The sequence below is a fragment of the Lonchura striata genome, chromosome 3, assembly GCF_050655825.1.
Source record: "Lonchura striata isolate lonStrDom1 chromosome 3, ASM5065582v1, whole genome shotgun sequence".
In the NCBI taxonomy this organism is placed as follows: domain Eukaryota; kingdom Metazoa; phylum Chordata; class Aves; order Passeriformes; family Estrildidae; genus Lonchura; species Lonchura striata.
The window spans coordinates 1,742,537-1,770,195 of NC_140705.1; the positions used below are offsets into that span (position 1 = coordinate 1,742,537).

General features: G+C 50.2%; 1 protein-coding gene across 6 annotated transcripts in view; it reads left to right on the forward strand.

Moving 5' to 3' along the window:
• EPHX2 (epoxide hydrolase 2) overlaps positions 1 to 26,855 on the forward strand; it is a 41,469-nt gene extending 14,614 nt beyond the window's left edge. Inside the window, exons 7-19 of one of the 6 annotated variants that reach the window (XM_085574286.1) lie at positions 2,190 to 2,285; positions 3,064 to 3,142; positions 4,168 to 4,202; positions 5,929 to 5,955; positions 7,664 to 7,749; positions 12,224 to 12,335; positions 13,905 to 13,979; positions 15,690 to 15,735; positions 18,863 to 18,965; positions 19,060 to 19,129; positions 22,058 to 22,138; positions 24,655 to 24,713; positions 25,928 to 26,855. In XM_085574286.1, coding sequence (XP_085430412.1) covers positions 2,190 to 2,285; positions 3,064 to 3,142; positions 4,168 to 4,202; positions 5,929 to 5,955; positions 7,664 to 7,749; positions 12,224 to 12,335; positions 13,905 to 13,979; positions 15,690 to 15,735; positions 18,863 to 18,965; positions 19,060 to 19,129; positions 22,058 to 22,138; positions 24,655 to 24,713; positions 25,928 to 26,018 — 960 coding nt within the window. In that variant the 3' untranslated portion in view covers positions 26,019 to 26,855. The remainder of the gene's footprint in view (positions 1 to 2,189; positions 2,286 to 3,063; positions 3,143 to 4,167; positions 4,203 to 5,928; positions 5,956 to 7,663; positions 7,750 to 12,223; positions 12,336 to 13,904; positions 13,980 to 15,689; positions 15,736 to 18,862; positions 18,966 to 19,059; positions 19,130 to 22,057; positions 22,139 to 24,654; positions 24,714 to 25,927) is intronic. The other 5 variants (XM_085574285.1, XM_085574287.1, XM_085574290.1 and 2 more) reach the window with 5 other exon arrangements.
• The last annotated feature ends 804 nt before the right edge of the window (positions 26,856 to 27,659 follow it).

The following is a 27,659-nucleotide window of genomic DNA, read 5'->3' on the forward strand; positions in this document are numbered from 1 at the left end:
TCGGGGCGGGATCGGCCAGGATCCACTGGAGATCGGGGCGGGATCGGCTGGGATCCATTGGGAATTGGGGTGGGATCGGCCGGGATCCACCCGGAATTGGGCCGGGATCAAACAGGATCCACCAGGAATCGGGGCGGGATGGACCAGGATCGGCAGGGAATCGGGGCGGGATCGGCCAGGAACCATTGGGAATCGGGGCGGGATCGGCCGGGATCCATCAGGAATTGGGGTGGGATCGGCCGGGATCCATCGGAAATTGGGGTGGGATCGGCCGGGATCCATCGGGAATTGGGGTGGGATCGGCCGGGATCCATCGGGAATTGGGGTGGGATCGGCCGGGATCCATTGGGAATTGGGGTAGGATCGGCCGGGATCCATCAGGAATTGGGGTGGGATCGGCCGGGATCCATCGGGAATCGGGGCGGGATCGGCCGGGATCCATCGGGAATTGGGGTGGGATCGGCCGGGATCCATCGGGAATTGGGGTGGGATCGGCCGGGATCCATCGGGAATTGGGGTGGGATCGGCCGGGATCCATCGGGAATTGGGGTGGGATCGGCCGGGATCCATTGGGAATTGGGGTAGGATCGGCCGGGATCCATCAGGAATTGGGGTGGGATCGGCCGGGATCCATCGGGAATCGGGGCGGGATCAGCCGGGATCCATTGGGAATTGGGGTGGGATCGGCCGGGATCCATCGGGAATTGGGGTGGGATCGTCTGGGATCCATCGGGGATCGGGGACTGGGGCGGGACCTGCTGGGATCCGCTGGGAATTGGGGACCGGGGTGGGATTGACTGGGATCCGCCGGGAACCGGGATCAGCCGGGAACTGGGGCGGGATCAGCCGGGATCCATTGGGAATCAGGAGGGGATTGACCAGGATCCATTGGGAATCGGGGCAGGATCAGCCGGGATCCACCTGGAATTGGGCTGGGATCAGCTGAGATCGGCTGGGATCCACCAGGGATTGGGCTGGGAATCCGGGCTGGGAATCCGGGCTGGGAATCCGGGCTGGGATCTGCTGGAATCCACCAGGCATCAGGGCGGGATCCACTGGGATCAGACAGGAATCAGGCCGGGATCCATTGGGAATCTGGGCGGGATCGGCCAGGAATCCAGGGTGGGATCTGCCGGGGATCAGGCTGGGATCAGCTGGGAAAGGACGGGAATCCGGGCTGGGATCCATTGGGAATCCGGGCTGGGAATCCGGGCTGGGATCCATTGGGAATCCGGGCTGGGAATCCACACTGGGATCCACGGGGAATTTGGGAATGGCCGGGATCCGCTGGGAATCTGGGCTGGGATCCATTGGGAATCCGGGCTGGGAATCCGGGCTGGGAATCCACGCTGGGATCCGCTGGGAATTTGGGAATGGCCGGGATCCGCTGGGAATCCGGGCTGGGATCAGCCGGGAATTTGGGAATGGTGGGAATCCAGGCCAGGGGCTGGGGATGGCTGGGGGGAATTCCAGCCGGGATCTGGAATTCCCGGCTGGAAAGAGTTCGGGAATTCCAGAGCCCAGCACAGGGAATTCCGGAGCTTTTCCCGGTCTGGAATTCCCGTTCCCGGTGGAATTCCGGAGCTTTTCCCGGTCGGGAATTCCGGAGCTTTTCCGGCTGGGAATTCCGGTTCCCTGTGGAATTCTGGAGCTTTTCCAGATGGGAATTCCGGAGTTTTTCCGGCCGGGAATTCCAGCTCCCTGCGGAATTCCAGAGCTTTTCCAGCCTGGAATTCTGGAGTATTTCCCAGCTGGGAATTCCGGAGCTTTTCCAGCCGGGAATTCCGGGGTTTTCCCATTTCCCTGCGGAATTCCGGAGTTTTCCAGCCGGGAATTCCGGGTTTTCCCGTTTCCTGGCTGGGAATCCCGGAGTTTTCCGGCCGGGAATCCCAGATTTTCCCGTTTCCCTGCGGAATTCCGGAGTTTTCCGGCCGGGAATCCCGGGTTTTCCCGTTTCCCTGCGGAATTCCAGAGTTTTCCGGCTGGGAATTCCGGGTTTTCCCGTTTCCCTGCGGAATTCCGGAGTTTTCCGGCCGGGAATTCCGGCTTTTCCCGTTTCCCTGCGGAATTCCGGCCGGGAATTCCGGGTTTTCCCGTTTCCCTGCGGAATTCCGGAGTTTTCCGGCCGGGAATCCCGGGCTTTTCCCGTTTCCTGGCTGGGAATTCCGGAGTTTTCCGGCCTTTCCCAGCCGGGCGTGCGTTTCCACTTTGCCGAGCTGGGCCGGGGCCCGGCGCTCGTCCTGTGCCACGGATTCCCGGAGTCCTGGCTGGCCTGGCGCTTCCAGGTGAGACGGGATTCCCGAAATTCCCGAAATTTCCAAATTCCCAAAATCCCTGAAATCCCCAAAATCCCCAAAATGCCAAAATCCCAGCCCCATCCCGGAATTCCCATCCCCATCCCAAAAATCCCGGCCCCATCCCCGAGTTCCGGCTGGCCTGGTGCTTCTAGGTGAGACAGAATTCCCAAATTCCCAAAAATTCCCGAAATTCCCAAAACTCTCAAATTCCCAAAATTCCCGAACTTCCCAAAAAATCCCACATTTACCAAAAATCCCAAATTTACCAAAAAATCCCAAAAATCCCCCAAATCCCGGCCCCATTCCGGAGTCATGGCTCTCCTGGCTCTTCCAGGTCTGCCCAAAATTCCCAGAATTCCCAAAATTCCCAAACTCCCAAACTTCCCAAAATTCCCAAAATTCCCAAAATTCCCAAACTCCCAAACTTCCCAAAATTCCCAAAATTCCCAAACTTCCAAACTTCCCAAAATTGCCAAAATTCCCAGAATTCCCAAAAAACTCCCAGACTTCCCAAAAATTGCCCAAATTCCCAGAATTCCCAATCCCACCCTGAAATTCCCATTCCCCAAATCCCGTCCCCATCCCAGATTTCCCATCCCGGAATTCCCAAAATCCCGGAATTCCGATTCCATCCCGGAATTCCCGAACTTCGGAGCCCATCCCAGAGCCCCCAGTTGATCCCTGCTGTTCCGAGCCCTGCCCGGAATTCCGGGGCTGTTGGGAATTCCGGGAATTCCGGGAATTCCGGGAATTTTGGGATTTGCAGCTGCCGGCGCTGGCCGGGGCCGGGTTCCGGGCGATGGCGCTCGACATGAAAGGGTTCGGAGAGTCCTCGGCACCGCCCGGTCAGAGCCCCGGAAAAACGGGAAAAACGGGAATTCCGGGGAAAAAATGGGAATTCCGGGGAAAAAATGGGAATTCTGGGGGGAAATACGAGAGTTCTGGGGGGAAATGGGGGAATTTCGGGGGGAAAATGGGAATTCCGGGGGAAAAAAGGGGAATTCTGGGGAAAAATGGGAATTCCGGGGAAAAAATGGGAATTCTGGGGGGAAATACGAGAGTTCTGGGGGGAAATGGGGGAATTTCGGGGGGAAAATGGGAATTCCGGGGGAAAAACGGGAATTCTGGGGAAAAATGGGAATTCCAGGGAAAAAATGGGAATTCTGGGGGGAAATACGAGAGTTCTGGGGGGAAATGGGGGAATTTCGGGGGGAAAATGGGAATTCCGGGGGAAAAACGGGAATTCTGGGGAAAAATGGGAATTCCGGGGAAAAAATGGGAATTCTGGGGGGAAATACGAGAGTTCTGGGGGGGAAATGGGGGAATTTTGGGGAAAAAAGTGGGAATTTTGGGGGGAAAAACTTGGGAATTTTGAGGGGGAGGAAGTAAAAATTCTGGTAATTCTGGGATGTGGGTGGGATTTTGGGAATTCTGGGAATTGCGGGATGTGGGTGGGATTTTGGGAATTCTGGGAATTCCGGGATGTGGGTGGGATTTGGGGAATTCCGGGAATTGCGGGATGGGGGTGGGATTTTGGGAATTCCGGGAATTCCAGGATGGGGGTTGGATTTGGGAATTCTGGGATGTGGGTGGGATTTGGGGAATTCTGGGAATTCTGGGATGTGGGCTGGGTTTTGGGAATTCCGGGAATTGCGAGATTGGGGTGGGATTTTGGGAATTCCGGGAGTTTCGGGATGGGGGTTGGATTTGGGAATTCTGGGAATTGCGGGATGGGGGTGGGATTTTGGGAATTCTGGGAATTGCGGGATGGGGGTGGGATTTTGGGAATTCCGGGAATTCCGGGGGAAAACATCGGGGAAAAGCCATGGGATGAGATGGGGGTACAAATCCGCGGGCGGATTTCCCGCAGATGTGTCGGAATATTCCCAGGAGCGGATCTGCCAGGTCGGGAATCCCGGGAATGTCGGGGCCGATCCCGACGGGATCCGATCCCGATGATCCCGATCTGATCCCGATCCGGATCTGATCCCGATGATCCCAATCCCGCTGATCCCAATGATCCCGATCTGATCCCGATCTGATCCCGATCTGATCCTGATCCCGATGATCCCAATCCCGCTGATCCCAATCCCGATCTGATCCCGATGATCCCGATCTCGCTGATCCCAATCCCGATGGGATCTGATCCCGATGATCCCGATCTGATCCCGATCCGGATCTGATCCCGATGATCCCAATCCCGCTGATCCCAATCCCGATGGGATCTGATCCCAATGATCCCGATCTGATCCCGATCCCGATCTGATCCCGATGATCCCGATCCCGATCTGATCCCGATGATCCCGATCTGATCCCGATCTGATCCCGATCCCGATCTGATCCCGATGATCCCGATCTGATCCCAATGATCCCGATCTGATCCTGATCCCACTGATCCCAATCCCGCTGATTTATGTCCCAATCGGATCCCGATCCCGCTGATCCCAACGGGATCTGATCCCGATGATCCCGATCCCGATCTGATCCTGATCCCACTGATCCCAACCCCAACGGGATCTGATCCTGATCCCGATTATCCCAAGTTTATCCTGATCCCGATCCCGATCTGATCCTGATCCCACCGATCCCGCTGGGATCTGATCCCGATGATCCCGATCCAATCCCGATCCCTTTGATCCCAATCCCGATTTAATCTTGATCCAAATGATCCCGATCCTGATCCCAATCCCGATCTGATCCTGATCCCGCTGATCCTGATCCCACTGATCCCAATCCCAACAGGATCTGATCCCGATCCCAATGATCCCGATTTGATCCCACTGATCCCGATCCCACTGATCCTGATCCCACTGATTCCGATCCCACTGATCCTGATCCCACTGATCCCGATCCCGATCTGATCCTGATCCCACTGATCCCAACCCCAATGGGATCTGATCCTGATCCCGATTATCCCAAGTTTATCCTGATCCCGATCTGATCCCGATCCCACTGATCCCGCTGGGATCTGATCCCGATGATCCTGATCCAATCCCGATCCCTTTGATCCCAATCCCGATTTAATCTTGATCCAAATGATCCCGATCCTGAGGGGAATCCGATCCTGATCCCGATCCCGATCTGATCCCGATCCCGCTGATCCTGATCCCACTGATCCCGATCCCAACGGAATCTGATCCCGATCCCAATGATCCCGATCTGATCCTGATCCCGATCTGATCCCGATCCCGCTAATCCTGATCCCACTGATCCCGATCCCAACGGGATCCTGATCCCAATGATCCCGATTTGATCCCGATCCCAATGATCCCGATCTGATCCCAATTTGATCCCGATTTGATCCCGATCCCGATGATCCCGATCTGATCCCAATTTGATCCCGATTTGATCCCGATCCCGCTGATCCCGATTTGATCCCGATTTGATCTCGATCCCGATGATCCCGATCTGATCCCGATCCCGATGATCCTGATTTGATCCCGATCTGATCCCAATCCCGATGATCCCAATTTGATCCTGATCCGATTCAAATCCCAATGGGATCTGATCCTGACCTGATCCCGATCCCGATTATCCCAATTTGATCCTGATCCCAATGATCCTGATCCCATATCCACCGATCCCGATCCCGCTGATCCCGATTCTGATCCCGCTCCCGATCTTCTCCCAGGATTTCATCACTTTCCTGGATAAACTGGTGAGGATTTGGGATTTGGGATTTGGGGTTTGGGATTTGGGATTTGGGATTTGGGATTTGGGGTTTGGGATTTGGGAATTTGGGATTTGGGAATTTGGGATTTGGGAATTGGGATTTGGGATTTGGGGTTTGGGGATTTGGGATTTTGGATTTTTGGGATTTGGGGTTTGGGGTTTGGGATTTTTGGGATTTGGGATTTTTGGGATTTGGGGTTTGGGATTTTTGGGATTTGGGATTTGGGATTTTTGGGATTTTTGGGATTTTTGGGATTTGGGATTTGGGATTTTTGGGATTTGGGATTTGGGGTTTGGGATTTGGGGTTTTTGGGAATTTGGGATTTGGGAATTTGGGATTTGGGATTTTTGGGATTTGGGATTTGGGGTTTGGGGTTTGGGATTTTTGGGATTTGGGATTTTTGGGATTTGGGGTTTGGGATTTTTGGGATTTGGGATTTTTGGGGTTTGGGATTTGGGGTTTGGGGTTTGAGATTTGCGGTTTGGGAATTTGGGATTTGGGATTTTTGGGTTTGAGATTTGGGGGATTTTGGGAGATTTGCAGGATCTGGGGGATTTTTTGAGGTTTGGGGTTTGGGATTTTGGGGATTTTTGGGGATTTTTGGGGATTTTTGGGATTTGGGGATTTTGAGAATTTTGGGGATTTTGGGATTGGTATTTTGGGGATTTTTGGGGATATGGGGATTTTTGGGATTTTGGGTTTGAGGAATTTTGATATTTGGGGGATTTTGGAGATTTTTCAGTTGAGATTTGGGGAATTTGTGGATTTTAGGGATTCGGGGATTTTGGGGTTGAGGTTTGGAGAGTTTTGGGAGATTTGTGGAATTTGGGGATTTTTGGGTTGGGGATTGGGGATTTGGGGGAATTTGAGGGTTGGGATTTTTGGGGTTTGGGGATTTTTGGGATTTTGGGAGATTTTTGGGGATTTTTGAGATTTGGGGTTTGGGGGAATTTTGGGGATTTGGGGAGATTTGGGGATTTTTGGAATTTGGGGGATTTTTGGGATTTGGGGGATTGTTGGCATCTGGGAATTTTGGGGGATTTTGGGGATTTGGGGATTTGGGGATTTTGGGGATTTTTGTGAGATTTGTGGAATTTGGGGATTTTTGGGTTGTGGTTTGGGGGAATTTGGGGGTTGGGATTTTTTGGGTTTGGGGGTTTTTGGGATTTTGGGAGATTTTTGGGGGTTTTGGGGATTTGGGGATTTTGGGGATTTGGGGATTTTGGGGTTGGGGATTGGGGATTTTTGTGAGATTTGTGGAATTTGGGGATTTTTGGGATTTGGGCTTTGGGGGTTTGGGGGATTCTGAGGGTTGGGATTTTTGGGATTTTTGGGATTTTGGGAGATTTTTGGGGGTTTTGGGGATTTTGGGGATTTGGGGATTTTGGGGTTGGGGTTTGGGGATTTTTGTGAGATTTTTGGAATTTAGGGATTTTTGGGATTTGGGCTTTGGGGGTTTGGGGGATTCTGAGGGTTGGGATTTTTGGGATTTTGGGAGATTTTTGGGGGTTTGGGGGATTTGGGGGATTTGGGGATTTTTGGGTTGTGGTTTGGGGGGTTTGGGGGAATTTGGGGGTTGGGATTTTTGGGGTTTTGGGATTTTTGGGATTTTTGGGATTGGGGTTTTGGTGATTTTGGTGATTTTGGGATGGGGCCGGTCCGTCTCCACGGGGTTTCCGTCGCTGCCCCGCAGGGGCTGGCTCAGGTCGTTCTGATTGGCCACGACTGGGGCGGGGCCGTGGCCTGGAACGTGGCGCTCTTCTACCCCGAGCGGCTGCGGTGAGGAACACAAATCCGGATTAAAAAAACCCCAAATCAGTAAAAATCCCAGCCCAAAAAAACCCCAAATCCGGAACAATCACAGCCCAAAAAAACCCAAATCCGTAAAAATCCCGGAACAAAAAAAACAAAATCCGTAAAAATCACAGACCAAAAAAAACAAAATCCGTAAAAATCCCGACCCAAAAAAACCCAAATCCGTAAAAATCCCGGCCCAAAAAACCCCAAATCCGTAAAAATCCCAGACCAAAAAAACCCAAATCCGTAAAAATCACAGACCAAAAAAACCCAAATCCGTAAAAATCACAGACCAAAAAAACCCAAATCCGTAAAAATCCCAGACCAAAAAAACCCAAATCCGTAAAAATCCCGGAACAAAAAAAACAAAATCCATAAAAATCCCAACCCAAAAAACCCAAATCAGTAAAAATCCCGGCCCAAAAAACCCCAAATCCGTAAAAATCCCAGAACAAAAAACCCCAAATCCGTAAAAATCCCAACCCAAAAAACCCAAATCCGTAAAAATCCCGGATTAAAAAAAAAACAAATCTGTAAAAATCCCGGAACAAAAAAAAACCCAAATCCGTAAAAATCCCGGATTAAAAAAACCCCAAATCTGTAAAAATCCCAGCCCAGAAATCCCAAAATCCGGAACAATCCCAGCCCAAAAAAAACAAAAATCCGTAAAAATCCCAGCCCAGAAATCCCCAAATATGGAACAATCCCAGCCCAGAAATCCCCAAATCCGTAAAAATCCCAGAACAAAAAACCCAAATCCGTAAAAATCCCAGCCCAAAAAAACCCAAATCCGTAAAAATCCCGGCCCAGAAAACCCAAAATCCGTAAAAATCACAGCCCAAAAAATCCCAAATCCGGAACAATCCCGGCCCAAAAAAACCCAAATCCGTAAAAATCTCGGCCCAAATAAAACCAAATCAGTAAAAATCCCGGACCAAAAAACCCCCAAAATCCGTAAAAATCCCAGCCCAAAAAATCCCAAATCCGTAAAAATCCCGGCCCAAAAAAAACCCAAATCCGTAAAAATCCCAGCCCAGAAATCCCAAAATCCAGAACAATCCCGGCCCAAATAAACCAAAATCCGTAAAAATCCCGGAACAAAAAAACCAAAATCCATAAAAATCCCGATCGAAAAAACCCCAAATCCGTAAAAATCCCGGATTAAAAAAAAACAAATCTGTAAAAATCCCGGATTAAAAAAACCCCAAAATCCGTAAAAATCCCAGCCCAAAAAAACCCAAATCCGTAAAAATCCCGGCCCAAAAAAAAAACAAAATCCGGAACAATCCCAGCCCAAAAAAACCAAAAATCCGTAAAAATCCCAGCCCAGAAATCCCCAAATATGGAACAATCCCAGCCCAAAAAAAACCAAACCCGTAAAAATCCCGGCCCAGAAAAAACAAAATCCGTAAAAATCCCAGCCGAAAAAAACCCAAATCCATAAAAATCCCGGCCCAAAAAACCCAAATCAGTAAAAATCCCGTAACAAAAAAACCCAAATCCGTAAAAATCCCAACCCAAAAAACCCAAATCCGTAAAAATCCCGGATTAAAAAAACCCAAATCTGTAAAAATCCCGGATTAAAAAAACCCGAAATCCGTAAAAATCCCAGCCCAGAAATCCCAAAATCCGGAACAATCCCGGCCCAAATAAACCCAAATCCGTAAAAATCACAGACCAAAAAAACCCAAATCCGTAAAAATCCCGGAACAAAAAAAACAAAATCCATAAAAATCCCAACCCAAAAAACCCAAATCCATAAAAATCCCGGATTAAAAAACCCCAAATCCGTAAAAATCCCGGCCCAAAAAACCCCAAATCCGTAAAAATCCCAGAACAAAAAAACCCAAATCCATAAAAATCCCGGTCCAAAAAAACCCAAATCCGTAAAAATCCCAACCCAAAAAACCCTAATCCGTAAAAATCCCGGATTAAAAAAAAACCAAATCTGTAAAAATCCCGGATTAAAAAAACCCGAAATCCGTACAAATCCCAGCCCAGAAATCCCAAAATCCAGAACAATCCCGGCCCAAATAAACCAAAATCCGTAAAAATCCCGGAACAAAAAAACCCAAATCCATAAAAATCCCGATCGAAAAAACCCCAAATCCGTAAAAATCCCGGCCCAAAAAAACCCAAATCTGAAAAAATCCCGGATTAAAAAAAAACAAATCTGTAAAAATCCCGGATTAAAAAAACCCAAATCCGTAAAAATTCCAGAACAAAAAAACCCAAATCTGTTAAAATCCCGGAACAAAAAAACCCAAATCCGTAAAAATCCCGGAACAAAAAAAATAAAATCCATAAAAATCCCAACCCAAAAAACCCAAATCCGTAAAAATCCCAGAACAAAAAACCCCAAATCCGTAAAAATCACAGCCCAAAAAATCCCAAATCCGTAAAAATCCCAGCCCAGAAATCCCAAAATCCGGAACAATCCCGGCCAAAAAAACCCAAATCTGTAAAAATCCCAGCCCAAAAAACCCAAATCCGTAAAAATCCCAGAACAAAAAACCCCAAATCCGTAAAAATCCCGGCCCAAAAAACCCCAAAATCTGTAACAATCCCATCCCAGAAATCCCAAAATCCATAAAAATCCCAAAGTGTAAAAACCAAAAATCAATAAAAATCCCATAATCAATAAAAATCCCGTAACAGAAATCCCCAAATCCCTAAAAATCCTATCTCAAAACCCCCCAAATCAGTAAAAATCCCATCAGAAAAACCCCAAAATCAATAAAAAAACTCATGACAGGGATCCCATAACAAAAACCCCCAAAATCCATAAAAATCCCATCCCAGAAATCCCAAAATCCTTAAAAATTCCAGTCCAAAAATCCCAAAATCCATTAAAATTCCATGGAAGAAATCCAAAAATCAATAAAAATCCCAGCCCAGAAACCCCCAAATCCGTAAAAATTCCAGCCCAAAAACCCAAAAATCTGTAAAAAATCCCGGCCCAGAAATCCCAAAATCTGTAGCAATCCCATCCCAAAAAAAACCAAAATCCATAAAAATCCCATTTAAAAAACCCCAAATCAATAAAAATCCCAGCCCAGAAATCCCAAAATCCATAAAATCCCAGCCCAGAAAACCCAAATCCATAAAAATCCCAACACAGAAATCCCCAAATCCATAAAAATGCCCCAACAAAAATCTCCTAAGAAAAATCCCATCCCAAAAAAGCCAAAATCCATAAAAATCCCAGAATAAAAATCCCAAAATCAATAGAAATCTCATCACAAAAACCCCTGATCAATAAAAATCCCGGAGTGGAAAACCCCAAAATCCATTAAAATCCCCTAATAAAAATTCCAGAAATCAATAAAAATCCCATCATAAAAATCCCCTGATCAATAACAATCCCATCACAAAAACCCCCAAATCAATAAAAATCCCACAATAAAAATCCCAAAACAGAAATTCCCTGATCAATAAAAATCCCCTAATCAATAGAAATCCCATCATAAATAAAAATCCCAGAATAAAATTTCCCTTTACAGAAATCCCCTAATCAATAAAAATCCCAAAGTCAATAAAAATCCCATCACAAAAATCCCAAAATCAATAAAAATCCCAGAATAAAAATCCCCTGATCAATAAAAATCCCAGAATAAAAACCCCAAAACAGAAATCTCCTGATCAATAAAAATCTCCTGATCAATAAAAATCCCATCTGAGAAATCCCCTGATCGATAAAAATCCCATTACAGAAACCCGATAACTGATAAATAACCCTATAACTGATCAATAAAAAACCAATAATCGATCGATAACCGATCAACAACAGATCAATACCAATGAATAACCGATCGATAACCGATAATTGATCCCCGATCAGGGCCATGTCCCTCCCTGAAGGCGCCGTTCCGGCCCAGCCAATAAAAATCCCGCAACAGAACCCCGATAACCCATTGATAAACCCCGATAACTGATCAATAAAAGGCAATAACTGATCAATAACCGATCAATAGTGATCAATAACCAATCAATAACCGATCAATAACCGATATTCGATCCCCATGTCCCTCCCTGAAAGCGCTGTTCCGGCCCAGCTGATAAAAATCCCGTAACAGAACCCCGATAACCCATTGATAAAAGGCAATAGTTGATCAATACCGATCGATACCCAATCAATAACCGATAATTGATCCCCGATCAGGGCCATGTTCTGCCCTGAAGGCGCCGTTCAGGCCCAGCCGATAAAAATCCCATAATAGAACCTTGATAACCAATGAATAAAAGGCTATAACCGATCAATATAGATCAATAACCGATCGATACCCGATCAATAACCGATAATTGATCCCCCCAGGGCGGTGGCCTCCCTGAAGGCGCCATTCGGGCCCAGCCAATAAAAATCCGATAACAGAACCCTGATAACCCATTGATAAAAGGCAATAGTTGATCAATACCGATTGATAGCCGATCAATAACCGATAATCGATCCCCCCAGGGCGGTGGCCTCCCTGAACACGCCGTTCCGGCCGGCCCAGCCCGGCTCCGACCCCCTGGAGCAGCTCCGGAGGATCCCGAACTTCGACTACCAGCTCTACTTCCAGCAGCCGGTGCGGGAGCGCCGGAATCCCCAATTCCCGAATTCCCGAAATTCCCACATCCCGAAATTCCGACATCCCGCAATTCCCGAATTCCCGAATCCCGAAATCCTGAAATTCCCACATCCCGAAATTCCCGAATCCCAGAATTCCCGAATTCCCAAATCCCGAAATCCTGAAATTCCGACATCCCGAAATTCCCGAATCCCGAAATTCCCGAATTCCCAAAATTCCAACATCCCGAAATTCCCAAATTCCCAAATCCCGAAATCCCGAAATTCCAACATCCCGAAATTCCCAAATCCCAAAATCCGGAAATCCCGACATCCCAAAATTCCCAAATCCCGAAATTCCCAAATCCCGAAATCCCGAAATTCCAACATCCCGAAATTCCCGAATTCCCGAAATTCCCACATCCCGAAATTCCGACATCCCGCAATTCCCGAATTCCTGAATCCTGAAATCCTGAAATTCCCGACATCCCGGAATTCCCAAATTCCCGAATCCCGAAATCCTGAAATTCCCGACATCCCAGAATTCCCGAATCCCGAAATTCCCGAATTCCCGAATCCCGAAATCCTGAAATTCCCACATCCCGAAATTCCCGAATCCCGGAATTCCCGAATTCCCAAATCCTGAAATCCTGAAATTCCCGAATCCCGAAATTCCCGAATCCCGAAATTCCCGAATTCCCAAAATTCCAACATCCCGAAATTCCCAAATTCCCAAATCCCGAAATCCCGAAATTCCAACATCCCGAAATTCCCAAATCCCAAAATCCGGAAATCCTGACATCCCAAAATTCCCAAATCCCGAAATTCCGACATCCCGAAATTCCAACATCCCAAAATTCCCGAATTCCCAAAATTCCCAAAAATCCCGAATCCCAAAAATCCCCAAATCCCAAAATCCCAAAATCCCGAATCCCAAAAATCCCAAATCCCCAAATCTTGAAATCCCGACATCCCAAATCCTGAAATCCCAAATCCCAAAAATCCTGAATCCCAAATATCCTGAAGTTCCCAAATTCCAAATATACCGAAATTCCCAAATCCCAAAAATCACCAATCCCAAATATCCCAAAATTCCCAAAATCCCAAATCCCAAAAATCCCGAATCCCAAAAATCCCAAATCCCAAAATTCCCGAATCCTGAATCCCAAATCCCAGAAATCCCAACATCCCAAATTCCCAAAAATCCAGAATCATAAAAATCCCGAATCCCAAAAATCGCGAAAACCGAATCCCAAAAATCCCAAATCCCAAAAATTGGGATATTTTTGGGATTTTATCCTGATGTTTTGGGGATGTTTTTGGGATTTTTTTTGTGATGTTTTTGGGATTTTATCCCAATGTTTTTTGGATTTTATCCCAGTGTTTTTGGGATGGTTTTGGGATATTTTTGGGATTTTATCCTGCTGTTTTCGGGATATTTTTTGGAATTTTATCCCGCTGTTTTTGGGGATTTTATCCCGGTGTTTTTGGGATATTTTTGGGGATTTTATCCCATGGTTTTTGGGATATATTTGGGATTTTCTCCTGGTGTTTTTGGGATATTTTTGGGATTTTTCCCGGATTTTAGGGCGTGGCGGAGGCGGAGCTGGAGAAGGACATCGAGAGGACCCTGAAGATCCTGATCCGATCCCACGAGCCCGAGGTGGGATTTGGGATTTGGGATTTGGGATTTGGGATTTGGGATTTGGGATTTGGGGTTTGGGATTTGGGATTTGGGATTTGGGATTTGGGGTTTGGGGTTTGGGGTTTGGGGTTTGGGGTTTGGGATTTGGGATTTGGGATTTGGGGTTTGGGATTTGGGGTTTGGGGTTTGGGGTTTGGGGTTTGGGGTTTGGGATTTGGGATTTGGGGTTTGGGATTTGGGATTTGGGGTTTGGGATTTGGGATTTGGGGTTTGGGGTTTGGGATTTGGGATTTGGGATTTGGGGTTTGGGGTTTGGGATTTGGGATTTGGGATTTGGGATTTGGGGTTTGGGATTTGGGGTTTGGGGTTTGGGATTTGGGATTTGGGATTTGGGATTTGGGGTTTGGGATTTGGGATTTGGGGTTTGGGGTTTGGGGTTTGGGGTTTTCGGGATTTGGGATTTGGGATTTGGGGTTTGGGATTTGGGATTTGGGGTTTGGGGTTTGGGGTTTGGGGTTTGGGGTTTTCGGGATTTGGGATTTGGGATTTGGGATTTGGGGTTTTCGGGATTTGGGGTTTGGGATTTGGGGTTTGGGATCAGGATCAGGAATGGGATCAAGGTCAGGATCAGGATTTGAGTCAGGATCAGGATCGGGGTTGGGATTCGGGATTTGGGATCAGGATCGGGATGGGGACTCAGGATTGGGGTCGGGACTGGGATGGGTTTGGGGATTGGGATTGGGATTTGAGATGGGGTTGGGATTGGGATTGAGGTAAGGATTGGGAATGGGATCAGGATTGGGATTGGGATTGGGATTGGGATTTGGGGTCAGGATTGGGATCAGGATCAGGGTCAGGATTGGGATTGGGGCCGGAATTAGGATTAGAATCAAGATTAGGAGGGGATTGGGATTGGGATTGGGATTGGGATTGGGATTGGGATTGGGATCGAGGTAAGAGTTGGGATTTGGGGTCAGGATTGGGATTGGGATTTGGGTTGGAATCAGGATTGGGAATGGGATCGGGATTGGGATCGGGATCGGGATTGGGATTGGGATAGGATTGGGGCTGGAATTAGGATCAGGATCAAGATTAGGAGAGGATTGGGATTGGGATTGGGATGGGGTTGGGATGGGATCGGGATTGGGATTGGGGCTGGAATTAGGATCAGGCTCAGAATGGGATTGGGGTTGGGATTTGGATCAGGATCAAGATTAGGAGAGGATCGGGATTGGGATCGGGATTGGGATTGGGGGTCAGGATTGGGATTGGGATCGGGGTTGGGATTGGGATTGGGATTGGGATTAGGATGGGATGGGATCAAGACCGGGATCAGGGTTGGGATCGGGATCTGGATCAGGATCAGGATTGGGAAATTGGGATCAGGATTGGGAATGGGATCGGGATTAGGATGGGATCAAGACCGGGATCAGGGTTGGGATCAAGACTGGGATCGGGATCGGGATCAGGATTGGGATCAGGATCGGGATCGGGATCGGAGTCGGGATCGGGATCGGGATCAGCCGAGGATCCGGAATGGGATCCCGAAGAACTGGGAAATCCCGGGGAGCTTTTCCAGCATCCAGCGGGATCCCTCGCTCCGGGACCGTCCCCGATCCCGTTGTTTTCCTGGGATCCGCTGGGATCCGTTCCCAGCGTTCCCAACCCCCTGGGGGTTTCCCGGGAATTCCCGGGAATTCGGGATCCCTGACCCCCCCGATCCCACAGGATCGGCTCCCCGTCAACCTCGACCTGCGCCGCGTCCAGGAGAGAGGTCGGGAACCCGGGGATCCCTGGGAATCTGGGATCCACCCCCGGGAATCTGGGATCAATCACTGGGAATCTGGGATCCGCCCCGGGAATCTGGGATCAATCACTGGGAATCTGGGATCCGCCTCCCGGGAATCCGGGATCCACCCCCGGGAATCTGGGATACATCCCCTGTGAATATGGGATCCACCCCTGGGAATCTGGGATCCATCCCGGGAATCTGGGATCCACCCCGGGAATCTGGGATCCATCCCCTGGGAATCTGGGATCCATCCCCCAGGAATGTGGGATCCACCCCGGGAATCTGGGATTCACCTCCTGGGAATCTGGGATCCACCTCCCGGGAGTCTGGGATCAATCACTGGGAATCTGGGATCCATCCCCCGGGAATCTGGGATCCATCCCCTGGGAATCTGGGATCCACCCCCAGAATCTGGGATCCTTCCTAAAGTCCCTGGCGGGTTGGGGGATCCTGGGATTTGGGGGATCCCTTGGGATTTGGGATCCTGGGAATGGGGGATCCCCTGGGAATGGGAATCCCCTGGGATCTGGGGGCTCCTGTGGGATCTGGGGATCCCCTAAGAGTGGATCCCAAATCCCCTGGGAATGGCGGGATCCTGGGGCTTGGGGATCCTGGGGGATTTGGGGGATTCTGGGATTGGGAATCCCCTGGGATTTGGGGGGATCCTGGGATCTGGGGGATCCCTTGGGAATGGGAATGGATCCTAAATCCCTTGGGAATGTGGAATCCCCTGGGATTCGGGGATCCCCCGGGATTTGTGGGATCCTGGGGGATTTGGGGGATTCTGGGATTGGGAATCCCCTGGGATTGGGGGGATTCTGGGAATGAGGGATCCTCTGGGATTTGGGATCTCCTGGGATTTAGGGATCCTGGGAATGGGGGATCCCCTGGGATGTGGGGCTCCTGTGGGATTTGGGGGATCCCCTGGGATCCGGGATCCCAAATCCCCTGGGGTTTAGGGGATCCTGGGATCTGGGGATCCCGTGGGAATTGGGGGATTCTGGGATTGGGAATCCCCTGGGATTGGGGGGATCTCTTGGGAATGGGAGGATCCCTGTGAATGGATCCCAGATCCCCTGGGAATGGGGAATCCCCTGGGATTGGGGGGATCCCGCGGGATTTAGGAAATTCTGGGAATGGGGAATCCCCTGGGATTGGGGGGATCCCGCGGGATTTAGGAAATTCTGGGAATGGGGAATCCCCTGGGATTGGGGGGATCCCGCGGGATTTAGGAATTCTGGGAATGGGGAATCCCCTGGGATTGGGGGGAATCCCGCGGGATTTAGGAATTCTGGGAATGGGGAATCCCCTGGGATTGGGGGGAATCCCGCGGGATTTAGGAATTCTGGGAATGGGGAATCCCCTGGGATTGTGGGGATCCCGCGGGATTTAGGAATTCTGGGAATGGGGAATCCCCTGGGATTGTGGGGATCCCGCGGGATTTAGGAATTCTGGGAATGGGGAATCCCCTGGGATTGGGGGGATCCCGCAGGATTTAGGAAATTCTGGGAATGGGGAATCCCCTGGGATTGGGGGGATCCCGCGGGATTTAGGAATTCTGGGAATGGGGAATCCCCTGGGATTGGGGGGATCCCGCGGGATTTGTGGAATCCTGTGGGATTTGGGGGAATCCCCTGGGATTTGGGGGATCCTGGGAATGGGGGATCCTGCAGGATCTGGGGAAGATCTCCCAGAGATTTTTCAGCGGGAGGATCGTGAGGAGGGGGAGATCCGGGGCTGATCCCAAGGGGGGATCCGGGGAAGATCCCGAGAGATTTCGGTGATCCCAAGGGGGGATCCGGGGCTGATCCCAAGGGGGGATCCGGGGAAGATCCCGAGAGATTTCGGTGATCCCGAGGGGGGATCTGGGGGAGATTCCAGGGGGGAATCGGAGGCTGATCGTGAGGGGGGATCTGGGGCCGATCCCGATGGATCTCAGTGATCCCAAGGAGGAATCTGAGGCCGATCCCAAAATGGGATCTGGGGCCGATCCCAAAATGGGATCTGGGGCCGATCCTGTGGGAGGATCTGGGGCCGATCCCGAGGGGAGATCTGGGCGAGATCCCGATGGATCTCAGTGATCCTGAGGGGGGATTTGGGGCCGATCCCAAGGGGGGATCTGGGGCCAATCCCAGGTGGATCTGGGGCCAATCCCAAGAGATTTTGGTGATCCCGAGGGGGGATCTGGGGCCGATCCCGAGGGGGGATCCGGGTGAGATCCTGAAGGGAAATTTGGGGCCAAACCCAAAGAGGAATCCGGGCCCGATCCCAGGTGGATCTGGGGGAGATCCTGAAGGGGGATTTGGGGCTGATCCCAAAAGGGATCCCAGTGATCCCAAGGGGGGATCTGGGCCGATCCCGAGGGGGGATCTGGGGCCAATCCCAGGTGGATCTGGGGGAGATCCCGAAGGGAAATTTGGGGCCGATCCCAAAGGGGGAATCCGGGGCCAATCCCGAGGATGGATCTGGGGCCGATCCCAGGTGGATCTGGGGGAGATCCCGAGAGATTTTGGTGATCCTGAGGGGGGATCTGGGGCCGATCCCGAGGGGGGATCCGGGCGAGATCCCGATGGATCTCAGTGATCCTGAGGGGGAATTGGGGGCCGATCCCGAGGGGGGATCCGGGTGAGATCCCAAGGGATCTCAGTGATCCCAAAGTGGGATCTGGGGTTGATCCCGAGGGGGAATCTGAGGACAATCCAAGGGGGGATCTGGGGGAGATCCCGAAGGGGGATTTGGGGTTGATCCCAAGGGATCCCAGTGATCCCAAGGGGGAATCTGGGGCCGATCCCAGGTGGATCTGGGGGAGATCCCGAAGGGAAATTTGGGGCCGATCCCAAAGGGGGATATGGGGCCGATCCCGAGGGGGGATCCAGGGCCGATCCCAGGTGGATCTGGGGGAGATCCTGAAGGAAAATTTGGGGCTGATCCCAAGGGATCCCAGTGATCCCAAGGGGGGATCCGGGGCCGATCCCAGGTGGGTCTGGGGGAGATCCCGAGAGATTTTGGTGATCCCGAGGGGGGATCTGGGGCCGATCCCGAGGGGGGATCCGGGCGAGATCCCGAAGGGGAGATCTGTGGCCGATCCCGCTGGATCCCTCCTCTGCAGGGGGGCTCCTGGTGGGGCTCCCGGAGGATCCCCCCGGCAGCCGCCTGCTGCCGCCGCCGGCGCTGGATTACTACGTCCGGCAGTTCCGCGCGTCCGGCTTCCGGTGAGAGCCCGGGATCCGCCGGATCCCCGCCGCGGATCCCCGATCCCCCGTCCCCGCAGCGGATCCAGTTCCGGGTCTCTGCTTTGCCCCCCAGGGGTCCCCTGAACTGGTACCGGAACGTGAGGGAGAACTGGAGCTGGGCCCTGCGCGCCCGGCACAGGACGGTGAGCGGGGACCCAGCCCCGGAGAGCCCTGGGAGCCCCCGGAGAGCCCCAGGAGATCCCTGAAAGATCCCAGAGATATCCCCTAGAGATCCCCCAGAGATCACCCAGAGATCCCTCAGAGATATCCCCTAGAGATCCCCCGGAGAGCCCCCAGAGATATCCCCTGGAGATCCCCAGGAGATCCCTCAGAGATCCATCAGAGATCCCCCCGAGATCCCCCAGAGATCCCCTGGATATCCCTCGGAGATCCCCTGGATATCCCTCGGAGATCCCCCTGAGATCCCTCAGAGATCCCCCTAGAAATCCCCTGGAGATCCCCTGGAGATCCCCCCGAGATCCCTCAGAGATCCCCCGGAGAGCCCCCAGTGATATCCCAGAGATCTCCCAGAGATCCCCTGGAGATCACCCCGAGATCCCCCTGAGATCCCCCTAGAAATCCCCTGGAGATCCCTGAAAGATCCCAGAGATATCCCCCAGAGATCCCCTGGAGATCCCCCAGAGATATCCATCAGAGATCCCCTGGAGATCCCCCCAAGATCCCCCAGAGATCCCCTGGAGATCCCCTGGAGATCCCCCGGAGATCCCCCGGAGATCCCCCGGAGATCACCCCGAGATCCCCCGGAGATCCCCCAGAGAGATCTTGACCCTATCCTTGAGAGATCCCCCAGAGATCCCCTAGAGATCACCCAGAGATCCCCCAGAGATCCCAGAGAGATCCTCAGGAGATCCCCCAGAGATCCCAAACCTATCATTGAGAGATCCATGAGAGATCCCGGGAGATCCCCAAGAGATCCCCGGGAGATCCCCCGGATATCCCCCCGAGATCCCCCGGAGATCCCCCAGAGATATCCCAGAGATATCTTGACCCTGTCCTTGAGAGATCCCCCAGAGATCCCCAGAGATCCCCCAGAGATCACAAACCTATCATTGAGAGATCCATGAGAGATCCCAGGAGATCCCCGGGAGATCCCCGGGAGATCCCCGAGAGATCCTGAACCTGTCCTTGAGAGATCCCCAAGAGATCCCAGAGAGATCCCAGAGATATCTTAACCCTATCCTCGATAGATCCCCAAGAGATCCCCCGGAGATCCCAAACCTATCATTGAGAGATCCATGAGAGATCCCGGGAGATCCCCGGGAGATCCTGAACCTATCCCAAAGATATCCTGAACCTATCCCAGAGAGATCCCCAGGAGATCCCAGAGAGATCCCTGAGTGATCCCACTCCTGATCCCCACCCCAATCCCAAACCCAATCCCGATCCTGATCCCGATTCCGATCCTGACCCCAACCCTGATCCCGATCCCCAAACGGATCCCGATCCCAATCCAAATCCTGATCCTGCCCCTGACTCCCAATCCCAATCCCAATCCAAATCCTGATCCCGATCCCAATCCTGACTCTGATCCCCAAACTGATCCCGATCCCAATCCCAGTCCAGGGCCCCTCGGGATCCCCCACATTCCCTCCAATCCCACTGGATCCCCCAAACCCCCTCAGGATCCCCCAAATCTCCTCGGGATCCCCCAAATCCCCTCTGGATCCCCCAAATCCTCTCAGGATCCCTCAAATCCTCTAAAGATCCCCTCGGGACCCCTCAAATCCCCTCGGGATCCCCAAAATCCCCTGGGGATCCCCAAATCCCCTCGGGATCCCCCAAATCCCATTCCCCCCCCCCCTCGGGATCCCCCGAATCCCCTCGGGATCCCCCTAAACCCCTCGGGATCCCCCAAATCCCATTTGGAATCCCCCAAATCCCTGGGATCCCCCTAAACCCCTCGGGACCCCCCAAATCCCCTCGGGATCCCCCAAATCCTCTCCAGATCCCCTCGGGACCCCCCAGATCCCCTCGGGATCCCCCGAATCCCCTCGGGACCCCCCAAATCCTCTAAAGATCCCCTCGGGGATCCCCAAATCCCCTCCAGATCCCCAAAATCCCCTGGGGATCCCCCAAATCCTCTCCAGATCCCCTCGAGACCCCCAAATCCCCTCGGGACCCCTCAAATCCCCCCGGGGATCCCCCAAATCCCATTTCCCCGCCCCGGGGATCCCCAAATCCCCTCTGGATCCCCCAAATCCCCTCCAGATCCCCTCGGGACCCCCCAAATCCCCTCGGGACCCCCCAAATCCCCTCGGGACCCCCCAAATCCCCTCTGGATCCCCTCGGGATCCCCCTAAACCCCCTGGGGTCCCCCAAATCCTCTCCAGATCCCCAAAATCCCCTCGGGATCCCCCAAATCCCCTTGGGATCCCCCTAAACCCCCTGGGGTCCCCCAAATCCCTTCGGGAATCCCCAAATCCCCTCGGGACCCCCAAATCCCCTCAGGATCCCCCAAATCCCATTTCCCCCCCCGGGGATCCCCAAATGCCCCCTCGGGATCCCCAAATCCCCTCGGGATCCCCCCAAATCCCCCCTCGGGATCCCCAAATCCCCTGGGGTCCCCCAAATCCCTTCGGGAATCCCCAAATCCCCTGGGGATCCCCAAATCCCCTCGGGATCCCCAAAATCCCCTCGGGATCCCCCGAATCCCATTTCCCCCCCCGGGACCCCCCAAATCCCCTCGGGATCCTCCAAATCCCCTCCAGATCCCCTTGGGACCCCCAAATCCCCTCGGGACCCCCAAATCCCCCCGGGGATCCCCCAAATCCCATTTCACCCCTCCCGGGGATCCCCAAATCCCCTCCAGATCTCCTCGGGATCCCCCAAATCCCCTCGGGACCCCCAAATCCCCTCGGGATCCCCAAAATCCCCCCGGGGATCCCCCGAATCCCATTTCCCCCCCCCCCGGGGATCCCCAAATCCCCTCGGGATCCCCCAAATCCCCTCTGGATCCCCTCGGGATCCCCCAAATCCCCTCGGGACCCCCCAAATCCCCCCGGGATCCCCGATTCCCGGGATCCCGGGGGATCCGCTCTGGGTCCCGGCAGATCCGGCTGCCGGCGCTGCTGGTGACGGCCGGGAAGGATCCGGTGCTGCAGCCCCGGCTCAGCCACGGCATGGAGGCCTGGGTCAGCGGGAAACGGGGAAAAACGGGCGGAATTCGGGAAAAATCGGGGAAAACGGGGGGAATTCGGGAAAAATGGGGAAAAACGGGGGAATTCGGGAAAAATGGGGAAAAACGGGGGGAATTCGGGAAAAATCGGGAAAAACGGGGGAAAACGGGGAAAAAAGGGGGAAAAACGGGCGGAATTCGGGAAAAATGGGGAAAAACGGGGGAATTCGGGAAAAATGGGGGAAAAACGGGGAAAATGGGGAAAAATCGGGAAAAACGGGGGAATTCGGGAAAAATGGGGAAAAACGGGGGAATTCGGGAAAAAACGGGAAAAACGGGGAAAAATGGGGGGAATTCGGGAAAAAACGGGAAAAACGGGGGGAATTCGGGAAAAATGGGGAAAAACGGGGGGAATTCGGGAAAAAACGGGAAAAACGGGGGAAATTCGGGAAAAATCGGGAAAAACGGGGGAAAACGGGGAAAAAAGGGGGAAAACGGGCGGAATTCGGGAAAAATCGGGAAAAACGGGGGGAATTCAGGAAAAAATGGGGAAATTCGGGGGGAATTCGGGAAAAATGGGGAAAATTGGGGGAAATTCGGGAAAAAATGGGGGAAATGTGGGAGGGAAAAAATGAGGAAAATTCGGGGAAAAATGGGGAAAATTCGGGGAAAAATCGGGAAAATTGGGGGGAAATGGGGAAAATTGGGGGAAGTGGGAAAAATAGGGGAAATTCGGGAAAAATGGGGAAAATGGGGAAAATGGGGAAAAACGGGGGAAAAAATGGGGGAAATTCGGGAAAAATGGGGAAAAATGGGGGAAATCCGGGAAAAAATGGGGAAAAACAGGGGGAAAAAAGGGGGAAAATTCAGGAAAAATTGGGGAAAGTTGGGGAGGAATGGGGGAAAAATGGGGAAAATTGGGGAAAAAATGGGGAAAATTCGGGAAAAATTGGGGAAATTCAGAGGAAATTCGGGAAAAATGGGGAAAATTGGGGGAAATTCGGGAAAAAATGGGGGAAAATGGGGAAAATTGGGGAAAAAATGGGGGAAATGTGGGAGGGAAAAAATGGGGAAAATTCGGGAAAAAAACAGAAAAAATGTGGGGGGAAAAGTGGGAAAAATACGGGGAAAATATGGAAAAAATGGGGGAAATGTGGGGGAAAAAACAGGAAAATGTGGGGGAAATACAGGGAAAAACCAGGGGAAATTTGGAAAAAAAACAGGAAAAATGTGGGGGAAGTATGGGGAAAATTTGGGGGAAATGTGGGGGGAAAAATGGGAAAATGTGGGGAAAATACGGGGAAAAATGGGGGAAATTCGGCGAAAAATTGGGGAAAAATAACAGGAAAAATGTGGGGAAATATGGGGAAAATACAGGGGAAAATGGGGGAAATGTTGGGGGAAAAATGGGAAAATGTGGGGAAAATATGGGAATTTTGGGGAAAATTGGGAAAATGTGGGAATTTGGGGAAAAAATGGGGGGAAATTGGGAATTTTGGGGGAAAAACAGGGAAAATTTGGGAATTTGGGGGAACAGTGGGGAAAATTTAGGAATTTTGGGGAAAAAATGGGGAAAATTTGGGAATTTGGGGAAAAAATGGAAAATTTGGGAAATTTTGGGGAAAGATGGGAAATTAGGGAATTCTGGGGGGGAAATGGGAAATTAGGGAATTCTGGGGGGGAAATGGGGAAGTCTGGGAAATTTGGGGAAAAAGGGGGAAATTTGGGTATTTTGGGGAAAAAATGAGAAAAAATTGGGATTTTGGGGGGAAACGGGAAAAAATTGGGAATTTTGGGGGGAAATGGGGGGAAATGGGGAATTTTGGGAAAAATGAGGAAAATCTGGGGATTTGGGGGAAAATGGGGAAAAATTGGGAAAATTGGGGGAAAATTGGGGAAAATTTGAGAATTCTGGGGGGGAAAAATGGGGAAAATGTGGGAATTTTGGGAAAACTGGGGAAAATTTGGGAATTTGGGGGAAAATGAGGGAAATGTGGGAATTCTGGGAACCGTGAGGGAAATTTGGGAATTCTGGGAACCGTGAGGGAAATGTGGGAATTCTGGGAATCCTGAGGGAAATGTGGGAATTCTGGGAATCCTGAGGGAAATTTGGGAATTCTGGGATCGGTGAGGGAAATGTGGGAATTCTGGGAACGGTGAGGGAAATGTGGGAATTCTGGGATCAGTGAGGGAAATTTGGGAATTCTGGGAATCCTGAGGGAAATTTGGGAATTCTGGGAACGGTGAGGGAAATGTGGGAATTCTGGGATCCATGAGGGAAGTTTGGGAATTCTGGGATCCATGAGGGAAATTTGGGAATTCTGGGATCCATGAGGGAAATTTGGGAATTCTGGGAATCCTGAGGGAAATTTGGGAATTCTGGGATCCATGAGGGAAATTTGGGAATTCTGGGATCCATGAGGGAAATGTGGGAATTCTGGGAATCCTGAGGGAAATGTGGGAATTCTGGGAATCCTGAGGGAAATGTGGGAATTCTGGGAATCCTGAGGGAAATTTGGGAATTCTGGGCAGGTCCCGCAGCTGCAGCGGCGCCACCTGGAGAACTGCGGCCACTGGACCCAGCTGGAGAGGTGGGCGGAGCTCCCCTGCCCGGAATTCCCAATCCCAGAATTCCCAAATCCCAGAACTCTGAAATCCCTAAATTCCCAAATCCCGGAATTCCCCAATCCCGGAATTCCCCAGTCCCAGAACTCTGAAATCCCTAAATTCCCAAATCCCGGAATTCCGAAATCCCAAAATTCCCAAATCCCGAAATCCCCAATCCCAAAAATCCCCCTATCCCAAAAATCCCCCAATCACAAAATTCCCAAATCCTGGAATTCCCAAATCCCGGAATTCCCCAATCCCAGAATTCCCAAAACCCGGAATTCCGAAATCCCAGAATTCCCAAATCCCAAAAATTCCCCAATCCCAAAATTCCCAAATCCCGGAATTTCCAAAACCTGGATTTCCCAAATCCTGGAATTCCTGAATCCCAAAAATTCCCCAATTCCGGAATTCCCAAATCCCAAAATTCCCAAATCCAGGAATCCCCAATCCCAAAAATCCCCCAATTCCAAAATACCCGAATCCTGGAATTCCCAAATCCCGGAATTCTCCATCCCGGAATTCCCAAATCCCAAAAATTCCCAAATCCCGGAATTGTCAAATCCCGGAATTCCCCATCGCAAAAATTCCCAAATCCCAAAAATTCCTGGGAATTCTCGATCCCGAAATTCCCAAATCCCAAATCCTGGAATTCCCGAATCCCAGAAATCCGATGGGGAACTTTGGGAATATTTTGGGGATGTTTGGGGAATATTTTGGGAATTTTGGGAATTTGGGGAATATTTTGGGAATTTTTGGGAATATTTGGGAATATTTTTGAGATTTTTGGGAATTTTTTTTAATTTTGGGGATATTTCGGGAATATTTTGGCAATTTTAGTGGAATATTTTGGGGAATATTTTGGGGATATTTTGGGGCTATTTTGGGAATATTTCGGGGCTATTTTGGGCATAATTTGGGATTATTTGGGGAATATTTGGGAATATTTTGGGAATATTTTGGTAATTTTAGTGGAATATTTTGAGAATATTTCAGGAATATTTTTGGGATATTTTGGGGAATATTTTGGGGCTATTTTGGGAATATTTTGAGGATATTTTGGGGAATATTTTGGGGCTATTTTGGGAATATTTTGGGGCTATTTTGGGAATATTTTGGGAATATTTTGGGGAATATTCTGGGGCTATTTCGGGGCTATTTTGGGGATATTTTGGGAATATTTGGGAATTTCCCGCAGGCCGGCGGAGCTGAACCGGATCCTCCTGGAGTGGCTGCGGGAGCTGCCCCCGGAGCCGCTGCCCCCAAATTCCCCAAATTCCAAACTCTGAGCACAACTCCCAAACTTTCGGGAATTTTCCGGGAATTTTTGCAGGAGTTTTTCCCCGGGAATTCCGAGGTTTATATGGAATTTTTCCGGGAATTTTCCCCAGGAATTTCAAATTTTTAATGGGAATTTTCCCCTTGGAATTTCAAATTTTTTGCAGAATTGTTCCCAGGAATTCCGAGCTTTTATTGGGAATTTTTCCAGGAATTTTTCCCAGGAAGTTCAAATTTTTAATGGGAATTTTTCCCGGGAATTTCAAATTTTTTAATGGGAATTTTCCCAAGAATTTATCCAAGGAATTTCAAATTTTTTGCGGAATTTTTCCAGGGAAAACTCCAAACTTTTATTGGGAATTTTTCCAGGAATTTTTCCCAAGATTTTCAAATTTTTTGCAGCATTTTTTTCCCAGGTATTCCGAGCTTTTATTCAGAATTTTTCCAGGAATTTTTCCCGGGAATTTCAAATTTTTTGCAGATTTTTTCCTGGGAATTCCAGGTTTTTTGCAGGAATTTTTCTTTTTTTTTTTTTTTCCCTGGGAATTCCAAGGTTTTTTTTCCCTGATTTTTCCTGGAATTCCAATTTTTTGTGGGAATTTTTCCTGAGAATTCCAAGTTTTCTGCAGGAATTTTTCCCTGGAATTCCGATTTTTTGGTGGGAATTTTTCCCGGCAAATCCAGGAAATTTCCGTGGATTCATCAATAACCAATAACTGCTCATTAACTCATTAATCTCAATCAATAATCGATAATCAATAATTAATAATTAATCACTAATTAACGATTTTCCTGATTCTGCTGCCGCTGTCAAAGATGAGAAATAAAATTTGGGATTTTTCCAGCAATTTTCGTCTCCTCGGAATCCTTTGGAAGCCGCCCCGACCCCGAGGCCAAAAAATTCCCAAAAGTCCCCCCAAAATTCCCAAAAATCTGAAAAGACTTCCCCCCAAAATTCCCAAAAAATCCCAAAGAATTCCCCAAAAAATTCCCCAAAAATAAAAAAAAATCCCCAAAAATTCCCAAAGAATTCCCCAAAAAATTCCCAAAAAAATTCCCCCAAAAATCCCCAAAAATTCCCAAAGAACTCCCAAAAATCCCTAAAGACTTCCCCAATAATTCCCAAAAAGTCCCACAAAAAATCCCAAAAAAAAAAAAACCCTTCCCCAAAAATTCTGCAAAAAATTCCCAAAAAATCCCCCAAAATTCTCCAAAAAATTCCCAAAAAATCCCCAAAACTCACCCCAAAATTCCAGAAGAATTCCCAAAGAACTCCCAAAAATTCCTAAAGATTCCCCCAAATAATTCCCAAAAATACCCAAGAATTCCCAAAAAAATCGCCCCAAAATTCCCAAAGAATTCCCCAAAGATTCCCCCTAAAAATCCCAAAAAATTCCCCTTACAAATCCCCAAAAATCCCCACAGAATTCCCAAAAAAATCCCAAAAATTCCCAGTAAATCCCCAAAGTCCCCAAAAATTCCCTCCCAAAAATTTCCCAAAAAAATCCCCAAGAATTCCTCAAAGATTCCCCCTAAAAAATTCAAAAAAATTCCCAAAGAATTCCCAAAAAATCCAAAAAATCTTCCCCAAAAATTCCCCAAAAAAATGCCAAGAAATTCCCAAAAAATGCCCCAAAAATTCCCATAGAATT